General features: G+C 41.4%; 1 protein-coding gene across 1 annotated transcript in view; it reads right to left on the bottom strand.

Annotated features, from left to right (window-relative positions):
- Nucleotides 1-11,100: 11,100 nt before the first annotated feature.
- The window catches only part of mpped1 (metallophosphoesterase domain containing 1), a 93,689-nt gene continuing 77,298 nt past the window's right edge, over nucleotides 11,101-27,491 (bottom strand). The window contains exons 5-7 of the mRNA XM_022749655.1: nucleotides 19,153-19,268; nucleotides 14,673-14,786; nucleotides 11,101-11,358 (exon numbers count right to left, since the gene is read on the bottom strand). Coding sequence (XP_022605376.1) covers nucleotides 11,240-11,358; nucleotides 14,673-14,786; nucleotides 19,153-19,268 — 349 coding nt within the window. The 3' untranslated portion in view covers nucleotides 11,101-11,239. The remainder of the gene's footprint in view (nucleotides 11,359-14,672; nucleotides 14,787-19,152; nucleotides 19,269-27,491) is intronic.

The following is a 27,491-nucleotide window of genomic DNA, read 5'->3' as shown; positions in this document are numbered from 1 at the left end:
TAGCTCTGCTAATGTGTTAAATTACTAATCCAATTTGACAGCTGATAGTTTGAAGCTCTGTTGAGTATGAGCCAGGTGACATGAACCACGACTGAACCAATGAGTTACATAACTCATTGAAGAGTCTGATTTCAGTTAGTGGGTTTGGTGCATTGTTTTTGTTTTTAATCTCTTTTTTTATCGGAGAGAAAGAAATTTTTGTAGATTTAAAAGTTATATCCATATCCTTTGTCAAATACGAAATTTAAAATTCTGGGTTGAGGTTTGAAGGCTATAGACACAATATTAATCACATTTAAAGCTTAGAAAGGTTTGTGTCCAATAGTTTTCATCTTTTATTGTTCTATTTCAACAACACTACAGAAGTGAAAATAAATTATTAATATTCCAAATCATGACAGTGTTTTTGTTTTTCAAACATTAAGTGAAATGTTCTTGGCAGGAAGTGGAATTATTTCATGAATAAGTGTAAGTGGTGTGAATAATATTAATCAGACTAAAGATCCTGAATGAGAAATCAGCTGTTGGTGCAAACTGCCTTTAAATAATATAACTTGGTACATTTCTTCATTGTATTTGTGCAACCCCTCTCCTGACCCCCTCGTTCCTCTTACAGTCTGCCCCCCCAGTGCACCTACAGGCGTCCTCCATAGTGGGGCAGCTGGGAACAGATAGCCCCATGGGCAGCATGGAGAGGAGGCTTACTGGGAGGCAGTCACTGAGCTATTCCTTCTATCTGCTATTTGCTAATGTACATGCTTATGACTTACTTAGATCCTCCGATCTCTCAACATCAGCATGACATAGGAGCAGTTTGAGCATCTCTGTGAAATATGATCTCAAGAATAATGGCTTCAAGTCACACAACAACTTCCTTCGTCACTTCCTGCTGACCCAGCAGAGGCTAACAGGCTGACATAAAATCCCTCTTCCCAAACACTGGTCAAAACTGGTCAATTATACATTTTAAAATCTGTGAAAAATCACTTATTTCCAAAATAAGTGCCAATCATCAACCCTCTGATATGACCCATACATAGGAGTGTCTGCTGAAATAGTGCCCTTACAGCAACAGGCGTATCACACTTTGAAGGTCGATGAAAGACATCTTATATCTGACAGCTGTCATGTATCAGGATTTAGGAGATAATAGTCTGCAATGTCTTTGGATGTCATGTGACTACTCGTCATGTCACTTAAAATAAGTGTTTCCATTTCAATTTTGTGAAAACTTGGTTTGTCCATTAATCTTAAAGATCTGAAAACCACCTCATGTGAGTGTACATTTTTTTGCAACATTTTAGTCTTTTCAAAATTCATGTGTGTCTATTCCTCATTTTTAGTTCACAGTTTCAAATAGCTCATCAATCAGGTTAATGGAAACGTGGTTACTGTTACGTCTCCAATGTTGTCCAAAGCGATACATAAATGGACTTGTAGGTGAGCCTGTACAACTTACTCTTTTTGTCTTCAGAGTTGGTTTCCAGTGTGAACATGTCTGCCTGAATTACTCCTGTATTACCACTTACCATTGTGTAGCGTGCTGTAGCTAGCAAACGGAAAACAAGCAGAGGTTTGTGTGTTTGATGAGCAGAGTTGGAGCTGCAGGCGAGCGGCTGAGGGGTGGGTGTTCTTAAGTTTTAGGAACAGAAATGAGTTGTTCAGGGCGTAATCAATGTCAGGAGAGGAACGTAAAGATGTTGGCTCATTAGAAATTGAGAAACTTTTGATCTTTGATCTTTTATTAATGACTTTTATAATTGCAAACTTGATTTTTAGATTATTTAGATTATGTTTTGTCCATGATTTAACAACATCACTAACTGCAAACTGATTTCCTTTTTCACAACCTAGCAACCCGAATGTCGCTGTCATTAATGTTTCTAAATGATCCATAAAGTATTAGTAAACCCCTGCTCATTAATAAACCAGTAACTTATAAACTGTTTACTGCGGAGGCTGTGTGGACTCCACACAGTTGGAACAGGAGCTGTACCTCCATCTAAACTCATGCTGAGCAGCACATGAACACATCTCAGATTAACTCTCTGGTCCATCTCCTCTCCTCCTTTAGGTCTGATCAATCATAGTTTTATTGGCTGCAAATTGAAAGTGGGTTACAATAGGGTTGGTGGTGGGGTGGTACTGGAATGTGAGGGGGCGGTGATGGCTGACGATAGGTTGCCAGATTGTGTAAACTCAGCAGGCACCTCCTACCCTCAGGCACTCGACTATCACCTCACATGACAAGCAAATTTGGCAGGTTTGGTGATTTGCAGAGTGTTCTTGGCACGGGGCGGTTTGTAAGAAGCTTTTAACAATGACACACGGGTGGGCACGTTCTAAAAGGACCCCTGCTGAGCGACTAAGCCGAGCCCCAGGCTTTGATGGAGCGTGTGGGTGAGGGCCTAATCTGGCAACCCACGAGCTGCAACCCTCCAAACCAACTTTTGAATCACAAAGACCTGCATTGTCTCGACTGAACCCACCATCTGTGTGAAATTGCAGAGACCCCCTGCATCTTATCTGATTCAGTGGTGTGTCTGTAGATGAGTTTGTAGACAAAACCTCTTTATCTGATCACAGAACAAAAACTCTTTGTTCAGAGTCTCAGCTTGTGAGGAACAGAGATGTTATGGATAATGTGGGGGCTCTCACCTCTCTCTGTTGTCTTCTTTCTCATTGTTCACATCTTCTTGTTGTCTTCTGACAGGATCCTGCATGTTCTGGTCCGATCCTGATGGGCCACAGCATTCCGAGTAAAGACTGTGTGGAGGACTCACAGCTTCCTGACATCTAAATGCACCTGCTCATGAAGTGTCTCAGTGCAGGCCTTCAGGAAGGTGAGGTCAGTTGCAGCACGCTGCCCTGCAGAGCTCCACCTGCTCTGCTGCAGGGAAATCTGCATGACCTCCACTTGTGTCTGTTCTATCAAAAATGTCTCAAGAATGATGGAGAGTGACTCGAAATCGATGAAGTTCCACACACACATACACACACACACACACACACTCCAGCTTTGCCCTGCAGGTGCTGAGCCAGAAGAGATCCTCCACCTCAACATCCCCTACCACAGCTTCCTGTGGGCGTCCCTTCACTGACTTTCATTCAGAGACCGACAGCAGCTGTAGGATGTAGGGTTAGTGGGCCCCAGATACTCAGGAGCCCAGGTTCAGTGTTTGGAAATTACTTTGTGGTAATTTGATCATTGATAATTGATCATTCACTTGGTGATGTTCACTATATAAAAAGTAAAATACAATCTGAAATGGTGAGCCGCTCAGAGTGGCCACTGTATTCTTACCTCATCTTAAATGAAAACATGTTTCTGTATATCACTAAATATTCAGTGGTAAATAGCAGCTAATTCTCCTTTTGAATTATCAGACTGAACTTTCATTTTGCTTCCTTTAGTCATTTGTTTATGTTAGGTCATGTTAGATCATGTCAGCTTACATCAACTTGTGTCTTACATATCAAAATCCCACACGCCACCATTTTTCTGTCACTAGTTTTCATGAAATGTAGCTAGAAAGCTAGCTATGTAGGAAGCTAATGTTTCCATTCATAATCCCACTTACTAAGCTTTTATTAACTATAGGTACAACATCAGATCTATTTAAATCTCTAAACAAATCTGATGTGCAGGACAATTAAAGGTCTGGAATCAGGCTGTCAACAGAGCACTGCAGACTGCTAGTCAACCAAATGATAGTCAGTGAAATGAGTCTGGTCAGTTGGTCACAGGAAAAAGAAACTCAAGCTCCACAGGAAGTGATGACACTCAGTCACTCAGTCACTCAATCAGTCAGTCATAGACAGACATCATTAAAACAGCTCGTCTCTGTGGTTATTAACCAGTAATGTAAATGTGTGTCTTGGGTTCAACTAACTAATAAAATAATAAACAGAACATAGAGATAGAGAACAATGAACAACAATAACAACCTTTTCATTTTCCAAACACATGTCACAGGCAGGACTCTACCTACAACACCTGTCTTATGGCAACTCCCAGAGGACATGTCTGTGAAGACTCTCAGCCATCCAGGTCATAATTATCCAAGAACAGCTGAATAGAGGATGACTGGACACTTGAAGACGTTTCACCTGTGATTCAAGAGGCTTCTTCAGTTCTGACTGACAGGTGAGGACACCAGGTATTTAACCTCTGTGGGGTCGTTATTGAGGACACTGATGTCACTTAATTCGTTAGTGCTCCTGGTTGTTGGAACAGCAGTTGGGAGAGTCGTTGGAGTCACCAGAGGCCATGGAACATCCTCAAATATCCACAACCAAGTCTGGTTGCCCTTGATTCAACTTATCGTGGGGGACACACTTCAAAATATCAAAACAGATAGTAAACACAGGAGTGTCTGTAACAGTAATTACACAGGAAATCCAGAGTGTGGATCATTTCAGAGGTTAAAGGACGATCACAAGAAGGTGACACACATTCTGAAGGCAAACACACACACAACCACAGATATGGTTTGATTTGAAACATCTGAGCAGGCTAATGTTAGCCACTTAGCATGTTGTTGCTGTTTTCTCTGACACATTCACAATCATTAGCACTTTTTTTTTTTTTGTTATTTTTTCGGGCTTTTTGTGCCTTTATTGATTGTGCAGTAGAGAGAGACAGGAAATGGGGAGGCAGAGAGAGGGGGAATGACATGCAGCAAAGGGCTGTCCGAAGCGGGACCAACTGCGGCGAGGACTGTAGCCTCTGCACATGGGGCGGATGCTCAACCAACTGAGTTACTCGACACCCCAATCATTAGCACTTTTAATGTTGTCGTTAACATGCAGGTGGTGGACAGGTGGTGGTCAGATGGTGGTCAGATGGTGATCAGGTAATGGTGAGGTGGTGGACAGGTGTTGGTGGTCAGATAGTGGTCAGGTGGTGGACAGGTTTTGGTCAAATGGTGGTCAGGTGATGGTCAGGTTGTTGACAGGTGGTGATGGTCAGATGGTGGACAGGTGGTGGTCAGGTAGTGGTCAGGTAGTGGTCAGGTAGTGGACAGGTGGTGGTCAGGTAGTTGTCAGGTGATGGACAGGTAGTGGTCACGTGGTGATCAGAGGGTGGCCAGGTGGTGGTGGTGGTCAGGTAGTGGTCAGGTGGTGGTCAGATGGTGGTAAGGTGATGGTCAGATCGTGGTCAGGTGGTGGTCAGGTGATGGACAAGTGGTGGTAAGGTGATGGTCAGGTGGTGGACAGGTGGTGGTGGTCAGATGGTGGACAGGTGGTGGTCAGGTGGTGGACAAATGGTCAGGTGATGGTCAGGTGGTGGACAGGTGGCAGTGGTCAGATGAGGGACAGGTGGTGGTAGTCAGATGGGTGACAGGTCATGCAGGTCAGATGGTGGTCAGGTGGTGGTCAGATGATGGTCAGGTGGTGGGCAGGAGGTGGTGATCAGAGGTGTAACACCTGACACCAGAGAGGATGGGAAACACTTTGTTTAAGTTACTCTTTAAAGCCACAGAGGCTCTGTGTAAAGCGCTGAACACCTTCAGTAATAACACCTGGATAATATTATGCTGACATGCTGCATATTCTTAAATTGACTGAATTTTAATCCGGCTTTAGCAGCAGGACTTTAGAATTTCAAATTTGATCTGCCACTGCGATGACAAATAAATCCATCAAGGGAAAAAAAATGAAAATCATGGAAAAATAAAGATTAACCAGGACGCACTGATAAATGATATGTCTGCTGACTGACTGTTTGACACTGATTTGTGTTCCAAAGCCAATCACATAAAGTGCATTTTTAATGACGCAGGCAAAGAGAAGCAGCGGGCAGCGTCTTTTGTTCAGATGGGAAGTGTGAAGTGAGATGGATGACAAGGAGATAGAGAGGACGTCTGCCATTCATTCAAAGGAAAAACGGCTACAGGAAGACACACTGTAGCACTTAGAGAGGAGGGAGAAAATGTGGAGAGCTGGGAATCATTAACTGAGGACACTGAGTGAAGGAAGAGCAGATGGAAACAGACGAGAACTGAGAGAGAGAGCTCGGTGTTGTGGTTGGAGAGGCAGAGTGAGAAAAGAGGGAAGGAGGGAGCCGGAGGAAGACGAGAGCATGTGAAAGCTAGTTGTATTAATGGCAAAGTAAAAAGCCATCCGTGAATAAATTACCCAGTCTCCCCTGGGATTACTAATGTAATTATTTGAACGAGGGTTCTCATTAGAATGTGCAGAGGTGTGGAAGACCTGCAGAACAAAACGGGGGACAGAGACGGAGCTGTGAGGGTTTAGCTACTGGAAATTAACTTGCTGCTCTGGGCTCTATAATTGATACGAGACACAGATGCCTTTGATTGGAACAAAAGGGAAGAAGCAGGATGAGAAAAGTTTCCTCACCACCTCTAATATCTTTTTTTTATTATAGAAGCAGAAATAATGGAGAGGAGAGACAAAAGGGAAGAGCTAGGGTGGAAATAACGAAACATGATCCATGGGTCACAGATAAGGTTTTATTCAATCAGTGAATAATCTGTCAGAATCTTTATGGTTTTAAGAAAGAAAGGTACTTTACATTTTAGAGTTGTCTCCAGGAGCAACACAGTAAAATTCTGCAGCTGTTGGGTCTATTTTACAGTTTAAAAAAAGAGAAAAGTCCCCAACAGCTATGGCAAAATACAACACCATATGAACACCTTCATTCCAAAATGCTATACATCCAATTAAAAAAAGATCTGAGGTTCAAAACTACCCAGTATTGTTTAAATATGAAAGATCCAGCAAGTAAAAAATGTCACAGAGGACACAAGTTACTCACAGTCCTTTAAAAAGTACCACCGCAATCTGCTTTCAAGTCTTAGCTGTCAATCATCCTGTCCGTGTAGGCGTCCCTCTTTTCAAAAGGCGGGTATCTCATTTTGGAATAAAACTCTTCATATGCAGATTGTCTGAGTAGCAGAAGTCATTAACTCTTTTAAGCATGCCTCACAAAATAAATCAAGAAATTTTACAGTACTATTTTCTTCTCTTGGAAAAAAAACAGGAAACACAGAACACAGCTACTGAAGCAGAAGAGCATCAAAGTGACATTTAAATGAGGAGTGGAAGTGTAGAGTCAGAGCAAACACACAGCTTTTCATCACACTTCCTCCTATCTTCTGCTTTTTAATAGTTCCCTTTATTCCTTTCATGGAACATTCCTCTTCATGGACTCTAATTAAGTTGGTGTTTTAAATGATGAGGCTGAACACTCCCTGTCTTTGTACTCTTTTTTTTTCTATTTTTTATTAAATACATTCACTCAGACTCATACACCCTTTATTGTGCTTGTACTGACCTTCCACTGGCTAGATTCAAACTATCACCTCTAACCCTGATCTGATCTAAAATCTCCTGAAGTTCAGGTTCTTTAAGGAAGATCGCAATAATCCAGCATTCAACAAAGAACCATCACCATTACTTCCAAAACCAGTTAATAAAGTAGGACCTGCTACTAAGGAAATGGTGCAAGTGTTTTTTTCTTTTTTTTTTAATAATTAACATGTATGCTTTTAATGTGAAACATCTGAGGAAATGTTATGGTAACTTCACAGCAATTAAAGAACCCAGTTAACAGTACATTTCTGTTTAACAGACAGTTCGTATGACATGACTGTTTTTAACCTTTATCACAGTTTCATTAGCCACCAGCTTTTATTTGTTCATGCTGTATACACACACCTATTACTTGAATACTTTCACTTTTGAGTGACACTGATCAACTGAATAAAAACCTTTGTGAACTGTTTCAGGTCCTTTGTATTTTTCTATGTTTGTCTCATAATACTTATTGTTAGCCAACAAATTTAATAAAGTACCACGACATTGGCCACTCATGGTCAGTAAACCTACCACTGACTTCATTGATGCTTCCACCTGGTTCCAGTATCTGTTTGTTAACTAGTGGAACCTGTGCCAATAAAATCGCCATGAACTGCAGCGCTGACTCAAAGAGCGACACAAGAACATGGTGTTTATAGAACCAGTGCTGCTAAAACACAAGCAGATACAGATACAGATACACTGCAGTCAACACTCATCAGATACAACATACAAAGTATGCCACAAGCTGTGATTCTGGGTCCAAGCAGCTCATCAAGCAGGTTTCAGGTTTGACCAATCAGAGCGAAGTGACATCAGCTGGTTTAAATGAGACCAATCACACACTTGTTTCATCATCACAGAGTCTGCAGCAATTCAATAATGTTTCAACTTCATCAGATGTGAATGAAACTCGATGTGTATGTTCAAGAGACAACACAGGATGTTTCTGGTCAGTTTAATCAGGATTGATGAAAGGCATCTTGAGTAAATATGTGATAGGCCCCACCCACTTGCATCAATCCGAGCCTATCCTATAAATAATTAGCCCATTGTGACCCATAGTTACGTTTTATGCTAGGCGACATCTAGTGGTTATAGTAATAATGACAGGAGCAAAGAGAATCGTCTAATGTTCAGCAAGTACCACAATCTTCCTAAACCTAACCAAGCCATGACCATAATTATAGTAACCTGACTGCTGTTGGTACAGTCCTTGTGTTTATTATTGTAACCGTGACAACTGAGGTCTGGTATGCTTGCCGCAGTAGCGGCGCTCTTTCAGGAGACACTCCTATGGGTCGTATCAGAGGGTTGGTTGTTCAGGTTGGAGGAGTTGTTGGTTAATCAATATGACACTTCAGATTTTAGGTTGATACTAGCATTTTCACCTAATTGGTGAAATTCTCTCTGCTGGTTTTAACATTTTTGGTATTTGTGGTGCCCCCTTTGAGTTGGACTCAAAACATCTCAGTAGACCTGTTCCCAAACTCAAACTGAATTATGATATTTGGATGAATGTTAGTTCTTGAAAACTAGATGAGATATCAATAAATTATAAAAAATATAAAACTTCTGATAAGCTTGGTGCAGTAAAGATCTACAAACAGTTTGGTAGCAGGTGTCATATTTTACTTATTGATTCTGTCACAAGAGCTTGGACACATATTTACTAAAATGACTGCATGTTGGCAATTAAATTAAGATATTAACCAATGGGACATTGCTTAAAACTATGCTGACTCACAGATTGGTTTGGCAGTTTAGCTAATTTAAAGTTTGGCTGTAGTCAGTGGTGCCAAGCAGCTTCATTCACCATAAGTTAGCCTGTCTTTTCCGATGTTCTCTTTTCAGTGATTGCAGAGAAGCTAAATGTTTCTCAAGTCTGTAAACAGACTCCTTACACACTTGATTAACAGCCAATGCTGTGGGAAACAGGTTGGACTGAACCAACTCAAAGAATGGTCCAACATTTTTTTTACTTGTTTTGTAAGTTGCTCTAAATAGTAAAATGCTCGATATATGCTGCTCAGATATAACCAGCTGGTTGCAGGGACTGTCTGATGATAGGTTTATTTCTATAAAGACAAAAAGTTGCTCCCCCTAAGTGAATAATGGTGGTGCATTTGCTCCATTGCCCAGGCGCCTGTGGTGTTGATGAAAGACAAATTTTCCAGGACCTGCTGATATATAAATTAAACACCAGACATGTGTGTTGTCTAACTGGTGAATTTAGTTTCTGTATCTGCTCGTGTTTCCCTAGACTCCAGTATCTCTCTGTACAGACCTAACCCTGAACATCATCCCAATGATAATCTTAACTTTAACCAGGGTCCTGATGAGAATAGCATAACACATACATACACTCAGGCATCAACTTGCTTGTTCTAACAAGTGCTCACACCTCCCACCAACTTCTCTGTCCTCTTTAGCCCATTTGCAAACATTAAGACGTCAGTTGGCACAACGAAGGCTGATGTGCAGAAGAAGTGCGAGTGAAGCGGGAGTAAACTGCAGCTCTGGGGAACATTCATACATAATCACGGAGAGCAGGGAGATCAAAGTGTGACGTGTTATGCTAAGCACACTCAGACTCTGACTGGAAACGGCCTTATTCAGAAAATAGAGCAAAGGAAAATAAATGAAAAGCTCTTCTTTGCTTAGGGACATGAAAGAGTTAATAATCACCAAATGGGCCTGAGCAGCTTCACACAGAAGAAAATACCATAATGAGAATTTACATTACTAAGAAATAGACCAAATGAAATGTAATAACCACACGTTTCCAGACACAAATACTTCACAGGTTTTTGAAAAGCATAGCAATGACTTGGAAATGTTTAAGAAAACTTTTTTTTTTTTTTTTTTACATTGACAAGAACATTTACATAGACATTTAGGTACAGCTTCGCTCCTCTGGACAAAGGATAAAAAGTTGCATGTCAGCCATGAACAACACAGAGGTGTGTCCATGAAACCACTGCCACTGTTCAGGTGTAGCATTAGCATGTAGCACCTTCACATTGCATGTTACCTGCTATCCTTTCCAAGCTCAAAAAGCCCGACCTCCCAGTCAAGACTAAAAAGCTGAGCTAGTTGTTCACAGCATGAAGGATGGAGAGGAGGGAAAAAATGAGGAAGAGTTGAAAAGGCAAATGGGGAGCTACATGGAAGGAAGAGGGAGAGGAGGAAAAAAAGGCTGGAAGTGCTGCGAGTGGTTTCCTCTGTGTCCTCCCCTGGCCGGTTAAGAGGCTTACTGAGGGCTGTAATGAGGCCCAGGGGAGTGGTGTCAACATGTTTGACACCCCGATTCTCACACAGCCTGTGGCAGAGACCTCTTGCTGCCCTCACACGCTTGCTTTGATCTCACATACACACACATGCTGGCAAAAAAAAAAAAAAACACACTCCAGCATGCTGTGGGCCTGAGGACGGGAGAGAAACAGGAGTAAGATAAGAGAGGGAGGGGGTAGTCGAAAGAGAGGGGAAGAAATGAGGAGAGAGATGGGATATTAATGTTTAAAAGTAGGAAGGGAGGAAACTCCAGTGAAAATCCCTCTGGCAAATGTTCCAGTGCTGAGTCGGACTGACACTCTCCTGTGGACAGGTGTGGGGTTGTCAGTGCAGTCAAGGAGAACACAGAGACATGGCCATTTGTCCACGTACTGCTCATTCGTCTGCTTTTAATTTCAGTTACTGATGAAGAAACAATGGCACATTAAATAACATTAATAACTTGAGTGAGCCTCCAGTCCTCCAGTCCTGCAGTCCTCCAGTCCTCGTTCATGTCACGTTAAAAACATACCTGCCTAATATTTACACACTTCCCTTCTGCCTGCTGACCTCACCTACTTCCTCTAGCTCCTCCTTTCTCCTGATTGGCGGTAAGCGTCAGGGTGCCAGCCTCCTCTAGTCATGTGGTCCTGGGGTTGGGAAGGTCAAAGACGATGGGTGGGTTCATGGGCAGGAAGTTGACAGTGCAGGCTGAGGCATTGATGAACGTTGTGGTGCCATCTGTCATCATACCGTAACCTGGGGAGCAGTGACAGCAGGAGAGAAGAAGAAGTTTACTGAGGAAGAAATGTTTGGTCATTGACCTTTATTGGGCACGAAAGAAACCAAACAACAGGCAGCAGCTTTATTTTGTTATTCTCCTACACACCTGTGCATTTGATGATGACTGTTTTGTATTCAGGACAGGAGAAAGTAAATGTCCTAATTTTTATTCTGACATGATCAGCTTCTGTTTTGATATTTCTATTTTTCCATATTGTTGTTATTTAAGAGTAAAAACCAATCATAGCATCAGTGCAGCTTCAGTGCAGTGGAAGACCTTTGTGTAAGTATCTATAAGTGAAGGAGATCGGGTAAAGAAGTGCAGTGAAAGTTTGTAGTAAGTTCTAGTTAGACATTAAAGAGTCTTGAAGATAGAGAGGGATGCCCCTGCTCTGATAGAGTTGTGTAGCCTGTTTCACCATCAGAGAACCACAAACCAGAACCGTCTGGACTGAGACTGTCTTGTGTGCAGGATGGTGATGACAGACCACATTCATTGGAGGAACACAGTGGCTGAGAAGGAGCGTAAGTCTGTATGATTTAATTCAAGTAGATGGAGCAGACCCAGAAGTCCCTCTGGAGGCAGCATTAGTGACTGAATCTGATTCAGATGGTCATGGGTAGACAGTGGAGGTCGATGAACAGTGGAGTGACATCTGATCAAAGACCAGATGGGTTGCTGCATTCTAGGTCATCTATAAGGGCTTCACTCATGAAGGGAGGTCGACCAGAAGAGCGCTGCAGTATAAGTGTCATGATCTGGTCATCTAGGAGCCACATTTGTGCAGAACACCACTATGAGACCTGAAGATGAGACCATGTTTGGAACAACAAAGCAGTGAAGAAACAATTTTGTGCTTCTGATTAGAGAATATTGATTGAATATTTGGAACCACAATCATGTGTTATTCTTATAAAACAATTCTGTGAGGAAACATTAGTTAAATAGGCTCCACAGTTATGTAAGTAAGTGTGGGAGATATTTGGTAGAGCTTAAACTCTTTAACTCTTTAACTATCATCACTATAAACAAATAGTAAAACTTAGCAAGCCTACTGCTTTAATCATATAAGGACATCTCACTAAAATGGACCCACTGTGATCCATTAGAGCACAGAGTCAATCATGAACAGAGAGGTTTCCTCTGGTCAGTAATGATGGTGTAGGTGATCAATCAGAATGAGTGGTACAGCAGGTTAAGGGAAACTTCACTTATAATCCTGAGCCACCAAGTCTTAGCTTGTTTCACCACATATTGTTGTGAAGGTGTCCAACATTCTGGTTAAAGTCTTGACATAGTGAGAAACTATTCAATGTATTTTTGCAAAACAGGTTTCACAAATCTGTGTTTTAAACAGTGACCCTGATCTCGATTTCATAAGTCCAGGTGAAATGTTCTTTGATCTAGACCTGGTCCACTGTGATACGTATATGGTAAAATAAATGAAATCACTGTTTTCTGTTTACATAAAAAGAATGAAGATCTCACAAATTGTTCTTAGCTTCTCTGGGATATTCTAGTCAGATCTGAGAGGTCTAATTCTTGTGTTTTTTTTTATCTAGACCTGGGCTGATGCAGTTTAGATGGAAACAAACCAGTGAACCTTGTTTTTCACATATGGAATAAGGGTTTCACAAATCTTAATTGGTGTTTTAACCAGTCTCAACACTCCTTGTTAATGTAGTCCAGATTTGACAAGTCTAAGTCTGGTGGCTTTTGATCTGGACCAGGTCTGATGTGTCAAATGCCCAGATTCAATCAAAGAAGACATATTGTGTACCACATGGAGAATAACAGTTGTAATGCAGTAGTTGATGGGGACAACCAAAGAGTTGAAACGTGCACAACACACAACAGTAATTAGCCTCAGCATCAGCAGAGGAGGAAAACTCTTTTCTACATGTACAGCATCAGAGTGAGATACTAACACGACTCCCTCTGCTTCAAAAGCATTTTGGATCAACATAGATGTAAAGTGCTGCCACTTTATGAGATGTAGTTAACTTCTGCTTCACAAAGTACTACAGTTTAACTATCAGGGATTTCCTAAGTGTAGGTGTCACTCCTGGAACAAAACTGTGCATGTGTGTTGGTCCTTTCAAATGTGGAATACATGAATACAAAACACAGAATACAGAATCATTTCTTCCTCTCTACCTTCCTTCTCCACATTAATGAAGAGAGCGGCTACTTTCATCCCATTTCTCCTCTTGTAAAATCTGATCTAGTTTCTAATCTGGTTCTCTCTGATGGGGGGCTGCTGCTCCTGGGGCCCAGCACTGACCTGATAACCCCAAAAAAAGCAGTCCTCAGTTCTGGGAGATGGCCTCTCTGCCCTCGCTGGCCTGGATGAAATACTGATAGGGACATGGAAGCTCAGCTATTCTCTAATACTCACTTTAATACCTTTATTCATAAAAACTGATGTATAATGTCTCCAGATTACATGGCTTTGAAATCTAAGAGGATTTCATTCAGTTTAAAACAACTATAATAGACTATGATGGTGAATTCAGTGAATTAACCTGCCTTGTTTGTTTGTTAACTAGTTTATTTGCCTGCAGTCTCTCTTGTCTTCAGGATCACCAGCCAGGTCCCCCTCACCTCAGCCCTGAGACCCCAGCCCTGACGCTGTCCCTGCATCTCAGCTTTGACTCATGTGTGGAAACTGCTGCCTTTCGATGTCAGCCTGGAAAAATGGTTCAACTGTACTCTAATTAAAAACACACACGCTCATGAGGAAACAGTATCAATCACAAGTGTTTGTGTTTGTGTGTGTGTGTGTGTGTGTGTGTGTACCAGGGCTGTAGTAAAAACTTTAAATCAAACCTGAGCCAACACTGAGACCTTATTCACAGTCAGAGCCTTTGGATTTACAAAAGTTGTAATGTTACCCGAAGAAATAATATAATTATATTAAAATGAAATATTGTTTGGTTGTTACATAGAAAAGAAATACAATTCAAGGTGAATGGAAGAAAAACACTAATATAATGATAACAATAACAATAACTAACAATAACAATTATAATAATAATACAACAGAAAATAACAGAATAGCAGAAAAAAGCATCTGACAGTCAAACTGGAGTATTATACTGTAGAGCATACTTTTGTATTTGTGAATATGTATGAACTCAAAGCAAATACATTTTCACAGAATATCAAATTTTCTATTTCTCATGACAACAACTAACCAACTCTCTGTATTTAAACAAACAATTTACCTTCTGTACAAATGAAAATGTATCACATGACCCTGTACTGTGTGTTGGAAAGATGTACGTACCTTCATGAATGTGTCCAAATACATGTAATTTGGGCTGGACTCTCCTCTGGACTGTGTTGAGGAGCTCCATGCACCCGACACGCTGCATTTTCTTTGGGACCCAGTCCAGGAAACCTGCACACAGTCACATGACAATCAAGCTTCTTCCTGAGGTGGCAAACAGCAGCAGGTCACATGAAGAACTGAGGCCCAACAATGACACAACGAGGTGGTGAAACAGAAGCTTTCCACTGGAATAAATGTGTTATAATATTTGTCATGAAAAAATAACAATGACCTGTTTCCTTTTATCCTTTTTTCATTTTATCATTACTGAAAGCAATAATGTTTTGATCATATCAATAATGCATTTAATGGGTGTTGGTGTGATTTTTGATGGTGCTGTGGTGATTGGATGAAAGTATCTTCAGGAATGTTATAAATATCATCTCCCTTCAAAAAGTGATATATCACATTTTAGGGTGAAGCTCTTCATTTCAGATTCCTTGTCTAATGGCAAACTGCACATTGCAGCACAAAATAAAAGAGACTCTTAGAAAGCAGCCGTGGAAAATAAAGATCCATCACAGCCACACACAGATGCAGACTTCACAGTGTGTGTGACAAGGATGAAGCGGGGACTGTATATGATTTAGTGGCTACTCTGTGGAGGAGGGATGCCACTGATGCTGAGTCAATAAAAGCATCAACTATGAGAAATAAAATGACTGAGGAGCTCATGTCTCCATCTTCCCCGCCTGCTGTCGCTCAGCCCAGGCAGGAGTAAGAAAGTAAACACAGGAAGAGAGAAAAAGAAAGCGAATTTAACACAAGCACAAATAATCAAAAAGGGAAAGAAAGTGAAACAAGACTAAAGTCTCAAGTCTTAAAGTGTCCAAGTCATGTCTTTAGGTAGTCCAAGTCAAATCTCAAGTCTTAAATGACTAGTCCAAGCCAAGTCTCAAGTCTCAATTCCATCTTAAAGATTTCAGTCCTGGTTGACTGCTATAGTTACTGGTTGTAAGAGGGCAGCAAAACAAACTATTGTTGTTGTAAAAAAGGTAAGGTAAGTAAGGTATTCCACCTTACTCTGAGGAACCGTGATCTGATTTTATGCTGCGCACGACATAGGTCTGCATTCTGCTGTCGGTTTGGATCACCCACCACTGGCTTCAGACACCCTGTTCATAATATACAAACAGCTATATAAATATTGCAATACTTTCGTCTGTGGGTCATAGGCTTAGTCACCATTGTGTTACCTCATTTGGTAACAGACAGTGACTTACCAGACATTTATTTAAATGAAAATCTTCAAGATTGCTACTTCAAGGGCTAGTCCATGTAAAATCTCCAGCCCTAAAGGGCATATTGGATATGCCCACAGTGAAGAAAAGTCAGTCTTATGATTTGTTGTCTTCCAGCTGATCTTCAGGGGCAAAAAGAAAGGGAAAGAGAGAAACCTCTTCAGGGATGACTTTAAGATTCTTTACAGTTTTTTATTTTTTATTACCAGAGTGCTAAAAATCTCAGAGTTAATGGACCTTCTCATACATAACACAGACATAAAAACTTCCATGTTCTCAGCTGGCAGTGAATCAGTCATGCCAGTAAAATGTCTGACTCCTTTGTCCTCTGAATGTGTCTACCTGTAAAAACACACTTTACGTATCAGTTCAGGTATATAATGCCTTAAAACTGTAAGTGCGTTCTTTTACAAGCCTTGGGAGATGGTTGAAGTGAAGTGAGAAGTTACGAGGGCTTTTTGTGTCTCAGGGTAGTTTGCTCTAAAGTGCCACTTGTTTCAAAGCAGCTGCTGCTTTGGGCACTGAGCCTGTTTCACTCATTTTGTCTCACTTTCTCTCTTTCTCTCTCTGCTGTTAACTTCTTTCTCACAGCCAGATAAAGAGGCCATATTTTTCCTCTCTAGCCACCGATTTGCTGCTTTATCGCGCCTCATAAAAGACGTTTGCTGCAGTGCGAAACATCTTGATCACACTTATTTTTCCTTCACCTTCTTGTGCATCTTTCGTTTCTCCTTTTTCAAAGATATATTTAAAATGGATGTCTTTTCTTGTCTCCTGTAGCTTTATTGTCCTCCATTCCTTTTTGCCTTTCTCCTTCTTTCTGTCTCTCTCGTACCATTCGCATCAGTCTTGCACTGAGTCTTTGCATGTATGTGTGAGTGTGTGTGTGTGTGTGTGTGTGTGTGTGTGTGTGTGTGTGTGTGTGTGTGTGTGTGTGTGCGCACGTCTCATGCATTAGTAGCCTGCTGTAGCTGCTCCATATGCCGGTGGCTTACAAGCAGATAGATGGAGACACTTGGCTAAGCTGAATGGAAAATAAATGGCTGTGTTCGGAGCCGAGACGCAGACACAGAAATCAATCACACACACTCATCTGAACACCACAGCTGCAGCGGGAGATGAGGTGTGAAAGTGTGTGTGTGTGTGTGTGTGTGTCTCTGTCTGCTTGTGTGTAAGTGGTCGAGACAGAGAAGTGTGTCCAGGATGTCAGTCAGCTTGTACGCCAGCATCTGTGTTTGTTCAGACTCTTGTGATGTTGGTGTGTGTGAGGATGAAAGCATGCAGCAGCTGAGAGGTGATCACTGAGAGGGCTAATGGTGGGGGGAGGGGGACGGGATGAGCTGACTGGACTGTGAGTCACTGCTTTGATCACCTTCACCTTTTACTCATCCATTCAACACGAGGATGATTCATCCGAAATTTATTAGAGTCATTTCACTGCTGTCTCTCATTCACCATCCACAGACAGTGTGTACAGTAGGTAGATATGCATGTATCTGTATGGTGCATGTACAATACATACTGTATGTGTGAGTGTGTGTGTTGACATACTTGTTGACTACTGTTGAGGACACGGTGGTCATGTCCTCTGGGGAATTTACATTCGATTTAAAAAAAAACAAAAAAACATGTGGAGCGATGTCACTGCAATGTTCCCTATTCACAGAGGTGTGGAATCATCTCAGGTCACAAGACTTGAACTCTGATGACTTTGGCTTCTTGACAAAATCAGAGACTTGCTGCTGGACTTCCTCAGCTGAACTGACTCATGACTCCACTTATGTCGGCCTCACACCAAAAAACTTTCCACTTTCCAGTGTTGGTGAGTGAAAGTAAAGGAGGAGCAAAATAAAACAGGAAATCATAAATACAAAGTGATAATGATAATAATAATAATAAGATCTGTAAGATCCCCAGTCTTTACAAAATCTTATAGTGTAAGGCTAAAACTCTATGACTGATGACTCATTGTCTTTAGATGTGAGCGGATGTCAGAATTTAGTGTTTTCAGAGTCTTAGTGTGTGGTAAACATTAGACTTTAAATGAGTTGACATCCTCTCTCAACCCCAGAGTGAATGAATGTTAAAAACTGTGCAGTGAATCACCTCTTCATATTTCTGACTACAGGTGTATTGTTGTATCAATCAGACAGCAAGAGGGACATGGGTATTTGTCAGAGTACTATCACATTATCACACTCATGTAAAACATTCAGGTGAGTGGTGCTGTAATTGTTATCTTTAAAAACCTTCAGCTGTAGCTAACTGATATTAAAGACATAAGGTACAAACCAAAAGGCCAGAGTTAAACTTTATCTGCTGTCTGATTGTTGGTGTCGGGACTTCGCCAAAGTTCAGCTGAGAGGTCAGTGAGCAGTAACTGGAATTGTTTCAAATCAGTTCCTGTTGTCAGGATCTTCCAAGTTTAACTTTCATTCTCATCATATTGATATTTTATACTGATTAACTATATTAGTTGTTCTGATTCACGATCTACAGTCTTTAGAGAAAACAAAGTGTGCCACGCTATACGTACAAGACAAGATGTTGACGAGACAAAACTGAAGTCATTAAATAATAACTAATTTAATCTACAACGGGAAGTAGACCACACCTATTATTATTTATCATCATATCTGCTGCTTATTTTCAAGTTTTTTATGAATTGATTATATGATTGATTATATGGATTGATAAGAAAAAAAAAACTTTAGTGTTTCTGTCTCAGTCAACTAAAGTGTGAATTTCAATCAAATCCTTGGGTTTTAGTTCATTTATTTTTTTATTTTTGTTGCATTAGTGCATTTTGAAAAATTGATAAAGTTTACAGATTTCTAATGTATCAATAAGCTGATTTTACCACAGGTGGACTCCAGTCAAGGTCTAGAAACATCTCACAGAGAATCAGGGGAAATGTAGCCTTGTACCTGAGCTAAACTTCAAGAGTCAAGTCAAAGTGTTAATGTGATATTTCAGTTTTTACTTTAAAATAAATTCTAAAATTCTTAAATGCTGTTTGTCATTATGTGGAATTCAGTTTAGTGTGATGAGGGAAAACATGAATGTGAAAAGACTGAAGGGGTCTGAATACTTTCTGAATGCACTGTGTGTGTGTGTGTGTGTGTGTGTGTGTGTGTGTGTGGGTGTGTGTGTGTGTGTGTTTGTGTCTGTGTGTGCTGTAATGTGTGTCTCACCCAGTGGGGGGCAGTGTGTGACCAGGATGTCTGTGTTGTCAGGGACCTGGTTCCACTTGTCCAGAAGAGCCTGACCCCGCGGTAGGTTGAAACCCCAACCATAATACCAGGGCTGCCTGCAGACACACACACACGCACACACGCACACACACACACACACACACACACACACACACACACACACACACACACACACACACACACACACACACACACAAAGAAACACAAATAATTTGGTTAATATACAGTGTCAGATGTGGTCAGGTGTCATACCGTTCACTGTGCCGTGTCCTGACCTTTACACAACCTTTGACCTTTACATTAATGATACAGGTCATTAAAATGAGGAGTTTAGGGAAACAGAACTAACACACTTTCCACTCAGGCGTGTAACAGTGAGAAAACATGATGAAAAAACATTAACATAAACACAGTAACATGAATGTTTCTCATTGATTTACTGTGTAAGCTCCTCTGTGTGTGTATGTTTCTCTGTAATTGTGTTATTCTTAAATACATACACACTCAGCGTGGCCCTGGAGAGGGGCTCCCACAAATATCTGGCTTATTGACTGATGTTTGATGTTGATGCTGACTCTTTGGTAGTTTGTCTTATGAAAGTGACACGGGAGCAGCTGTGTGTTTTGCTGCATGCTTCTCCCACCGATGGATGGTCAAAATTCCCCCCACCCTCCCATCTACCCCCATCTACCCCCATCTACCCCGAATCACCTGTTTTCTGCCTGAGGGAGAGGAAACGGGGAAAAAAAGCAACACCTTATTATCTATTTATTTTCTATATTTTTTTGTCTCTTTATTTCACTCTGCCTCTCAATAAATGAAAATATATATGTCTATTATTAAATCTATAGCAATAACATGTATGCCATCATGTTACGTTACATTTCGTGACATTATATTAAAGTCACATCATGTTACGTTACATCATGATACGTTACGTCATGGAACCTTATGTCATGTTATGTTACATTACGTTACATTATGTTATGTTACGTTATGTTATGTCTTTTTATGTTGCTTCACCAAATAGAGAAAAACATTTTATTTTATTTCTTATTTGTGTGAATATTATAAATCTGTAAACTGATACAGAGCTGTATACTTTCTGACTCCTGTAATGTTTTCTCTCCTATACATACATACATTTTATTTTGTGTTAGTGTTTTGTTAGTTATTTCCGAAGTGTTGACTCTTAAGTGAAGTAATTTCCACCATAAGACAGAGAGCAAAGATCATAAATCCAGTGTGACCTCTCACTCTCTTTTTGCTGCCCCATACCAACAGCTGTCAGCTCCTTTTCTTTCTGTGTCTAAACATGCACAGCTACCCAGGGGACGTATGAACGACTACCCGGGGCAGAGGAAGCGGAGGGAAGAAGGAGAGGAGGAAGGAGAGGAGCCTTGACGGCTGGGCCTTGTGTCCCTTTACTGTGATAGCGGACGCCTTGGCTGTGAGTTGAGTGACGGAGAAGAAATTAACATGTCACTTACAATCTGTACTCCGATCCATCTTCCTCTCCAACACACCACACACATTTGTGTGTGTGTGTGCAACTGCAGACGACGACGTCTGTTGCCGTGAAGCCGGCTTTTTTTAAATTGCAGAGTGCAGTCACTTGAAACGCCAACTTTATCGCCATGGCCAGTGCCCGATGCGTCTGTGCTCAGTGGAACATCAGATGAGTATTTTTTAGAATAATTTCCAGAGTGTGTGTGTGTGTGCATGTGTATGTGACATGCTTGGGGACTTCAGAGGCAGATGGGGAGGCAGAAAGACAGGCCCGAAGATAGGAGGAAATACCTGTCACACACTCTCCTTCCTTTTCTTCTTCTCTCTCTCTAATTAAGAAAGCTAAAAATGGTGACCCTGAGTTTGCCAGGGGAGGGAGGGGTGGTCAAGTGCATGTAGCAGTGTACCATGGGAAATTACTGCGTACTTCAGCCGGAGTGCACCCGATTAGAATTCCATCACTTCCTGAACATCAGAGACTAAACATTTCTGACGAATGATCCGATGCTGCCTATGAAAACAGTTTCAATAATTCACACAGCAAATATTAAAACATTTAAACTGGCCTTAGCATATTAATAGGGCCTGTGGAATGTAATATTCATGTCCATCTTAACATGGACGTCTCAATTAAATTGGAATGAGCTCAGCGGTGCGATTGATGCTCCCGACTCTTTCAGTGTGAATGGAGGGATGAAAAGAGAGCAAAGGAAAAACGGTAAAGAGTTTTTCCCCAATAATGACCAACCAGGCAGTGATTTATTGGAACAGAGGGGCAGATAAGCAAAGAGAAAGATTCATGAGAATGAAGAGAGCGAGCGATAAGCTTGGAGGAACGGATAGATGGAGGAGTTCAAGTCAACTTAAAGGACCATATTGTACTTTTGCATGTTTTATCATATGCACATCATTTACACTTTACATTATTTACAACCATTTTCCAAAGCATATTCAGTATTTGGACCAAATTTCTATTCTTCCAGTCACTGGTTTCAGTTAATTTTAAGTGCACCATGAGATGGATGATTTGCTTCAATGAAGAAATGTTAACAACACTTTTTTTTTTCCATATTCAGGATTTGATGTCTATGCGTAACAGAAAAACCTGGTTGTCCATATCCTGGTCTACATGACTCTAACTTTATCTTTGGTAGTTTATCTAGTTTGGTTTCTGTTTGCTTGGACTCAGCTGCATTTATGATTTATCATGTTGGTCAAGGTCAAATCAATCAATGACTTTATTTGTCCCCAGTGGGGTTATTGGATATACAGCAGTGGCGTGTATAAAAACATAAAAACACAGGGCACATAAATGCCCCCCCCCCCCCCGTCAAAGTGGAGGGTAAAAGGGGTCAGAAGTGTCAAAGCCTATTTGTTTCTTTGCAACTGTGAGACATATTTCACCCCAATCACACACACACACACACACACACACACACACACACACACACACACACACACACACACACACACACCCTCTCCCTATTCTCTTGACCTCATCTATAAAGTGCGAGAATGCAGGTGTTGTTATGACTTTTGACGGGAACCTTTTCTTTTCCTGTGGACAAACTCCACCCACATTGAGTGGACACTCAGCAGGGGAGGGCAAAACATATAAAGATTCTCTGCAAAGGAGTCCTACCAACATTACACTCTGCAGCTACATATGATATGCTCTCTGTCAGAGCTTTACAAAATGAGCAGCAGAAGTAAACAGGTGACAACCCTGGAGGCTCTGGAACTCATCTTTGATCATGACAGTGAAATAGAGGAGGATGTGTCTGAAGATGAAGACCATCTTGAGGTCAATTCTGAGTCTGATGATTCTGATTATGAACCAAATGAGGAAACTGCTATTCATATTCCTCCAAGCAAGATATTCACATCAAAAAATGGTGAAATACAGTGGTCTTAATCCCCAAATATACGTCAGGCAAAACTGTCTGCAGAAAACATAATAAAGACAGTGCCAGGGCACACTAGGATGGCAGTGACTTGTGTGACAAACATTAAGTCAGCTTTTGAGCTGGTCATGCCCAACTCAATAAGGAAATCATTCTCGAAATGACTAATCTAGAAGGAAGGCGTGTTTTGTGGGAGAAGTGGAAGGAGCAGGATAAAATGCATTTACATGCATATTTGGGGGTCCTCATCCTGGCTGGGGTCTATAAGTCAAAGGATGATTCAACAGCCAGTCTGTGGGATGCAGAGACAGGCAGGGCTATATTTCATGCCACAATGTCTCTGGAGGGCTGTCAGTCGGGAGAGAGACAAGCTGGCAGCTATCAGGACACTGTGGGACAAGTGGGTGGAGCAACTTCCACTACTCTATAACCCAGGCCCTAATGTCACAGTGGATGAACAGAAGAGGTGTCTCGTGTTAATTTATCAACATCACTCCATAAAAAGAAAAAATTTCAAAATGTAAAATAAAATTTGTCATGTAAAACTCTTGTATTTTATATGTAGGTCTTTCCAAAGTACATTAAAAAAAGTTTTAACATGCATTTTTTTATGAAAAACTAGTGAAGGACTTCTGGTTGGCCTCAATCTGGCAAACCATCTAGCATCTCAGGAAGGGGAAGCAGGGCTGTTTTCAGCAGGGATGGAGATCTGCTGACTCGGGCTTGGGATGTCATTAGCTGGTTGAAGGAACACTTTGAGGAACTCCTGAACCCAACTAACATGTCCTCTGAGGAAGAGGCACAGTCTGAAGACTTGGTGGAAGCCTTGCCCATATCCTTGGCTGAGGTCACTGAGGTAGTCAAGAATCTCCCCAGCTCCAAAGCACCATGAGTGGATGAGATCTGTCATGAGATGCTGAAGACTCTGGACATTGTAGGGCTCTCTTGGTTGAAACGCTTCTTCAATGTCGCATGGAGGTTCGGGAAAGTGTCTGTGGACTGGCAGACCAAGTTGGTGGTTCTCATTTTAAAAAAAGGGTTTGGAGGATCTGCTCAAATTATTAGGGTATCACACTGCTCAGCCTCTTGGGGAAAGGTGCTGGAATGGAGGCTCTGACCAATTGTTGAACCTCAGATTCAGAAGGAGCAATATGGATTCCATGCTGGCCATGGATCTGTGAACCAATTCTTTGTTCTTACAAGGCTACTTGAGGGGTCATGGGAGTTTGCCCATCCAGTATAAATGTGCTACGTGGACTTGAAGAAGACCTATGGATCTTGTAGGGATACTGTGGGAACGCTGTTACTATGAGCCATCTGGTCCCTGTATAACCCTGTATAAGTGTGAGTTGTGTCCATATTCTTGGCGGGAAGATATACACGTTCCTGGTGGGTGTTGCCCTCCACCAGGGTTGTCCCTTGTCACCAATCGTCTTTGTGATTTTCATGGACAGGATTTCAAGGCACAGCCAAGGTGAGGAGCATATCTGGTTTGGAAGCCTTGGAATTCCCTCCCTGCTATTTGCAGATGATGTAGATTTTGTTGGCCTCGCCAGAATGAGATTTTCAGCACACACTGGGGTGGTTTGCAGCCGAGCAGCTGGGATGAGGGTGTCTTCATGTCTGATGTCATGATTTTCTACCAGAAAATGATGGACTGCTTCCTTTGGGCTGGGACCAAGTTTCCGCCCCAAGTGAAGGAGTTTAAGTATTTTGGGGTCTTGCGGGCATTGTACTAGACCGCTGTGGTGAAGAGGGAGCTGAGCCGGAGGGCAAAGCTCTCAATTTACCAGTCTATCTACTGTCCAACCCTCACCTATAGTCATGAACTCTGGGCAGGGACCGAAAGAATAAGATTGTAGATACAAGCAGCTGAAATGAGTTTCCTCCATAGGGTGGCTGAGCTTAGCCTTAGAGATGGGGTGAAGAGCTCCGACATTCGGAGGGAGCTCAGAGTAGAGCTGTGCCCCTTTGTGTCGAAAGAAGCCAGTTGCGGTGGTTCAAGCATCTGATTAAGATGCCTACTGGGCACCTTCCACTGAAGGTCTTCCGGGCATTTTCAACTGGCAGGAGGCCTCTGTGTAGACCCAGAATACACCGGAGAGATTATATATCTCTTCTGGTCTGGGAACGCCGACACCCTAGGTCCCATGTTGCATCCATGCCAAGCACAACACTAGTGTCTTTGCTTGTTTCAGACCGACATAGTTGTGATTTTCCCGTCCAGCGCCCAAGTACTTTAAATAGCAAATACACTCTCGCCAATTTGAGCGCCCATGGGCGTGTTGGTCTTAAAATGAGGTGTAGTCAGGCACATTGTCATCTTGAGGCAGCGGAAATTGATTGTGCGATTGACCACCGTTTTTTCTGCCGTTAAACTAGCAAAGTGGATATGGACATGCTCTAAAGGCTCCATGCACTTTAGACCATGTGATTAGCTTGTTAAAGTAGGGCCCCTGTGTTTGAGAGTCAGCTGACAGTCAAATTCAGAGCTCTGTGTTCAGAAAATTAAGTGCAGAGGAATCAAACACTGAAACCGTCAAAGCTATCATGTGATAATGTAACTGTAGCTGAGTGTTTAGCTGCATTACCTTGCTATACTATTATAACTGACAAAAATAAACAAATATAGAATGACTGTGTTGAATGTTTTGGATTGATTGAAAGGTGATTTTCATAGTGTATTTTAATGAATTGAAATCAATGAGGTTGTAAGGTTCTCTTGAAACTGAATATGCTTTTGAAGATTCTTGTCAATAATCAATAGTTAATGGGTTAAAACAGTCAAAACCACTTATAAATTCTCTCACTGCACAAACAAGCAAACTCTTTTTGATCTCAGTCACTTTTGAGTTCCTGTTCCTTCAGAAAACTTCCCTTAAATTAAAAAGTATAATTGCCTGTAAATTTTGGAAAGAAAAAAGAATCATCAGCTCAACTTTGTCATGCAGTATCCCTAAAACCCTGATGATCAGTCTGTCATTTTGTCAACTGCTGTATCCTTTATAAAGTACCCCAACTTGTTTTAATTTGGTGCTATCAATCACTCTGTGAGAGAAGGCGTCAGTCTCTTTCAAACAGTTCATATCTAATTTTGTGGTGTCCACCATGCTGACTGTAGGCGTCTCCATCACTGTTACTAAAAAGAGATTATCTCTCCCAGGGAACTGACCGCAGCGTCTCCGTGTGAGGGAACCAGTCCTGTGTTTGCTGAACAAACGTGAGGCTAACGGAATGTAATTCCACAGAGAATATCCCTGCTCCACAATGATGTTTTTTATCAGGTAAGGGATTAAAATGGCACCAGTAATTTGTGTTAATTTAGAGGAGGAAAATCAGGCAAAGCACAGAGCATATTAAAAATTCTGTTAATGTACCAGGCTTGTATTTGTTATGGGTTTTAAAGAAGGAGAAAACAGATGTTTGTTTTAGAGTTTTCAATCCCCGGGCATCTACAGCCTGCACACTGGGAGGAAAACAACAGCGTTCAAGCCATTACGTTAATTTCACACTCACTCAAAGTTACTGCCACAATTCTCTTAAGGACTGGAGGAAAAGTCAAACTTAACAATCGAAAATGCATTTAAGGTTTTAAGACAAACAGGTCAATGTACAGCTCTCTGCTTAAGTTGTTGAGCTTGCATGAATCACTGTGTGTGTGTGTGTGTGTGTGTGTGTGTGTGTGTGTGTGTGTGTGTGTGTGTGTGTGTGTGTGTGTGTGGGGGGGTGTGTGTGTGTGTGTGTGTGAGTGTGTGTAGGCCACTGATATCACTGGAGTAAGTACATGAATCATTGAATGGCTCTGCTGAGGGCTGCAAGGTGCTTCTCTTCTTCTCTTTTCCCTCATTCTCTCTTCATCTTTCCACATCATCTCATCCCTCCTCCCCTCCTCCTCCACTCTCCACACTTCTTCTTGACATACTACTCCATCTCTCCCCCCCTGTCTTTCTCTCACTCACTCTCTCATTCTCGTTTGTGAGGAAACAACCTGCTGCCGGGGAAGTAGCCTGCTTGAGAAGGAATTTTTTAAAATCAGATCATGTGATTTAAAAAAATTCTCTCTCAACCAGGCTACTACCCCATGATTGGTATTAAAAAGTATTACTTCTTTGTCCAGATCTCTCACTCTCGTCCCTGTTGGACCTCAGGATACCATCACTCAGGTCCAGCAGGGACGAGAGTGAGAGATCTGGACAAAGAAGTAATACTTTTTAATACCAATCAAAATGTGCCTGTGAACGAGGTATATTGGCCACTTGGTGGCAGTGTAACTAGCTGTAAATAGGGATAAATATTAGCAAATATTTTTGCTCTTTACAAATTCAGCACACAGTTGTTCCTTGATTTTCTGTTTTCTGTCCACCTGATGAATCTCAGTACAGTACCCCTCTCTTTTAGCTCTGTATTTGGACTCCACCAGCTCCTCTTTAGCTGCTAAATGCTCCACTGTGTTGACCAGCTGCTCTCTGACTGAGTCTGTCTGCTTTCCAGCAGGTAGAGGAAAGGGGCTGTTTACAGATGTTTCTCTGAAAAAAGCTGCTGTGGCTGGAAACAAGGTGGATGAGAGCAGCGAGACATTAAAGGTGCAGGCCATGGAATAACAAATGCTGGAGCACTCTGAAGAGTCTTGCACATTATACATGTTCATTTGATCCACTGTTTATCTAAAACACTGGTTCTCCCAACACCCCCATATACACTATTTAAATTATACAGTGTATTTATTATGTATTTATTATTTATTTATATTCTTGTTATATTCTTCTTATTATGACTATTATTCTGTGTTATCTTTAAAAAAGCATGTTGTTGAATGCCAAATAGTGAATATCATTATCATTACTTACAGAAATAGTACTGGTCATATTCTTCCTTGTTCTGTTCCAGTAACAAACAAACAAACAA

Source organism: Seriola dumerili, unplaced genomic scaffold (genome assembly GCF_002260705.1).
Source record: "Seriola dumerili isolate Sdu_G_001 unplaced genomic scaffold, Sdu_1.0 BDQW01000138.1, whole genome shotgun sequence".
Classification (NCBI taxonomy): domain Eukaryota; kingdom Metazoa; phylum Chordata; class Actinopteri; order Carangiformes; family Carangidae; genus Seriola; species Seriola dumerili.
This window is presented reverse-complemented; position numbering and strand designations above follow the sequence as displayed.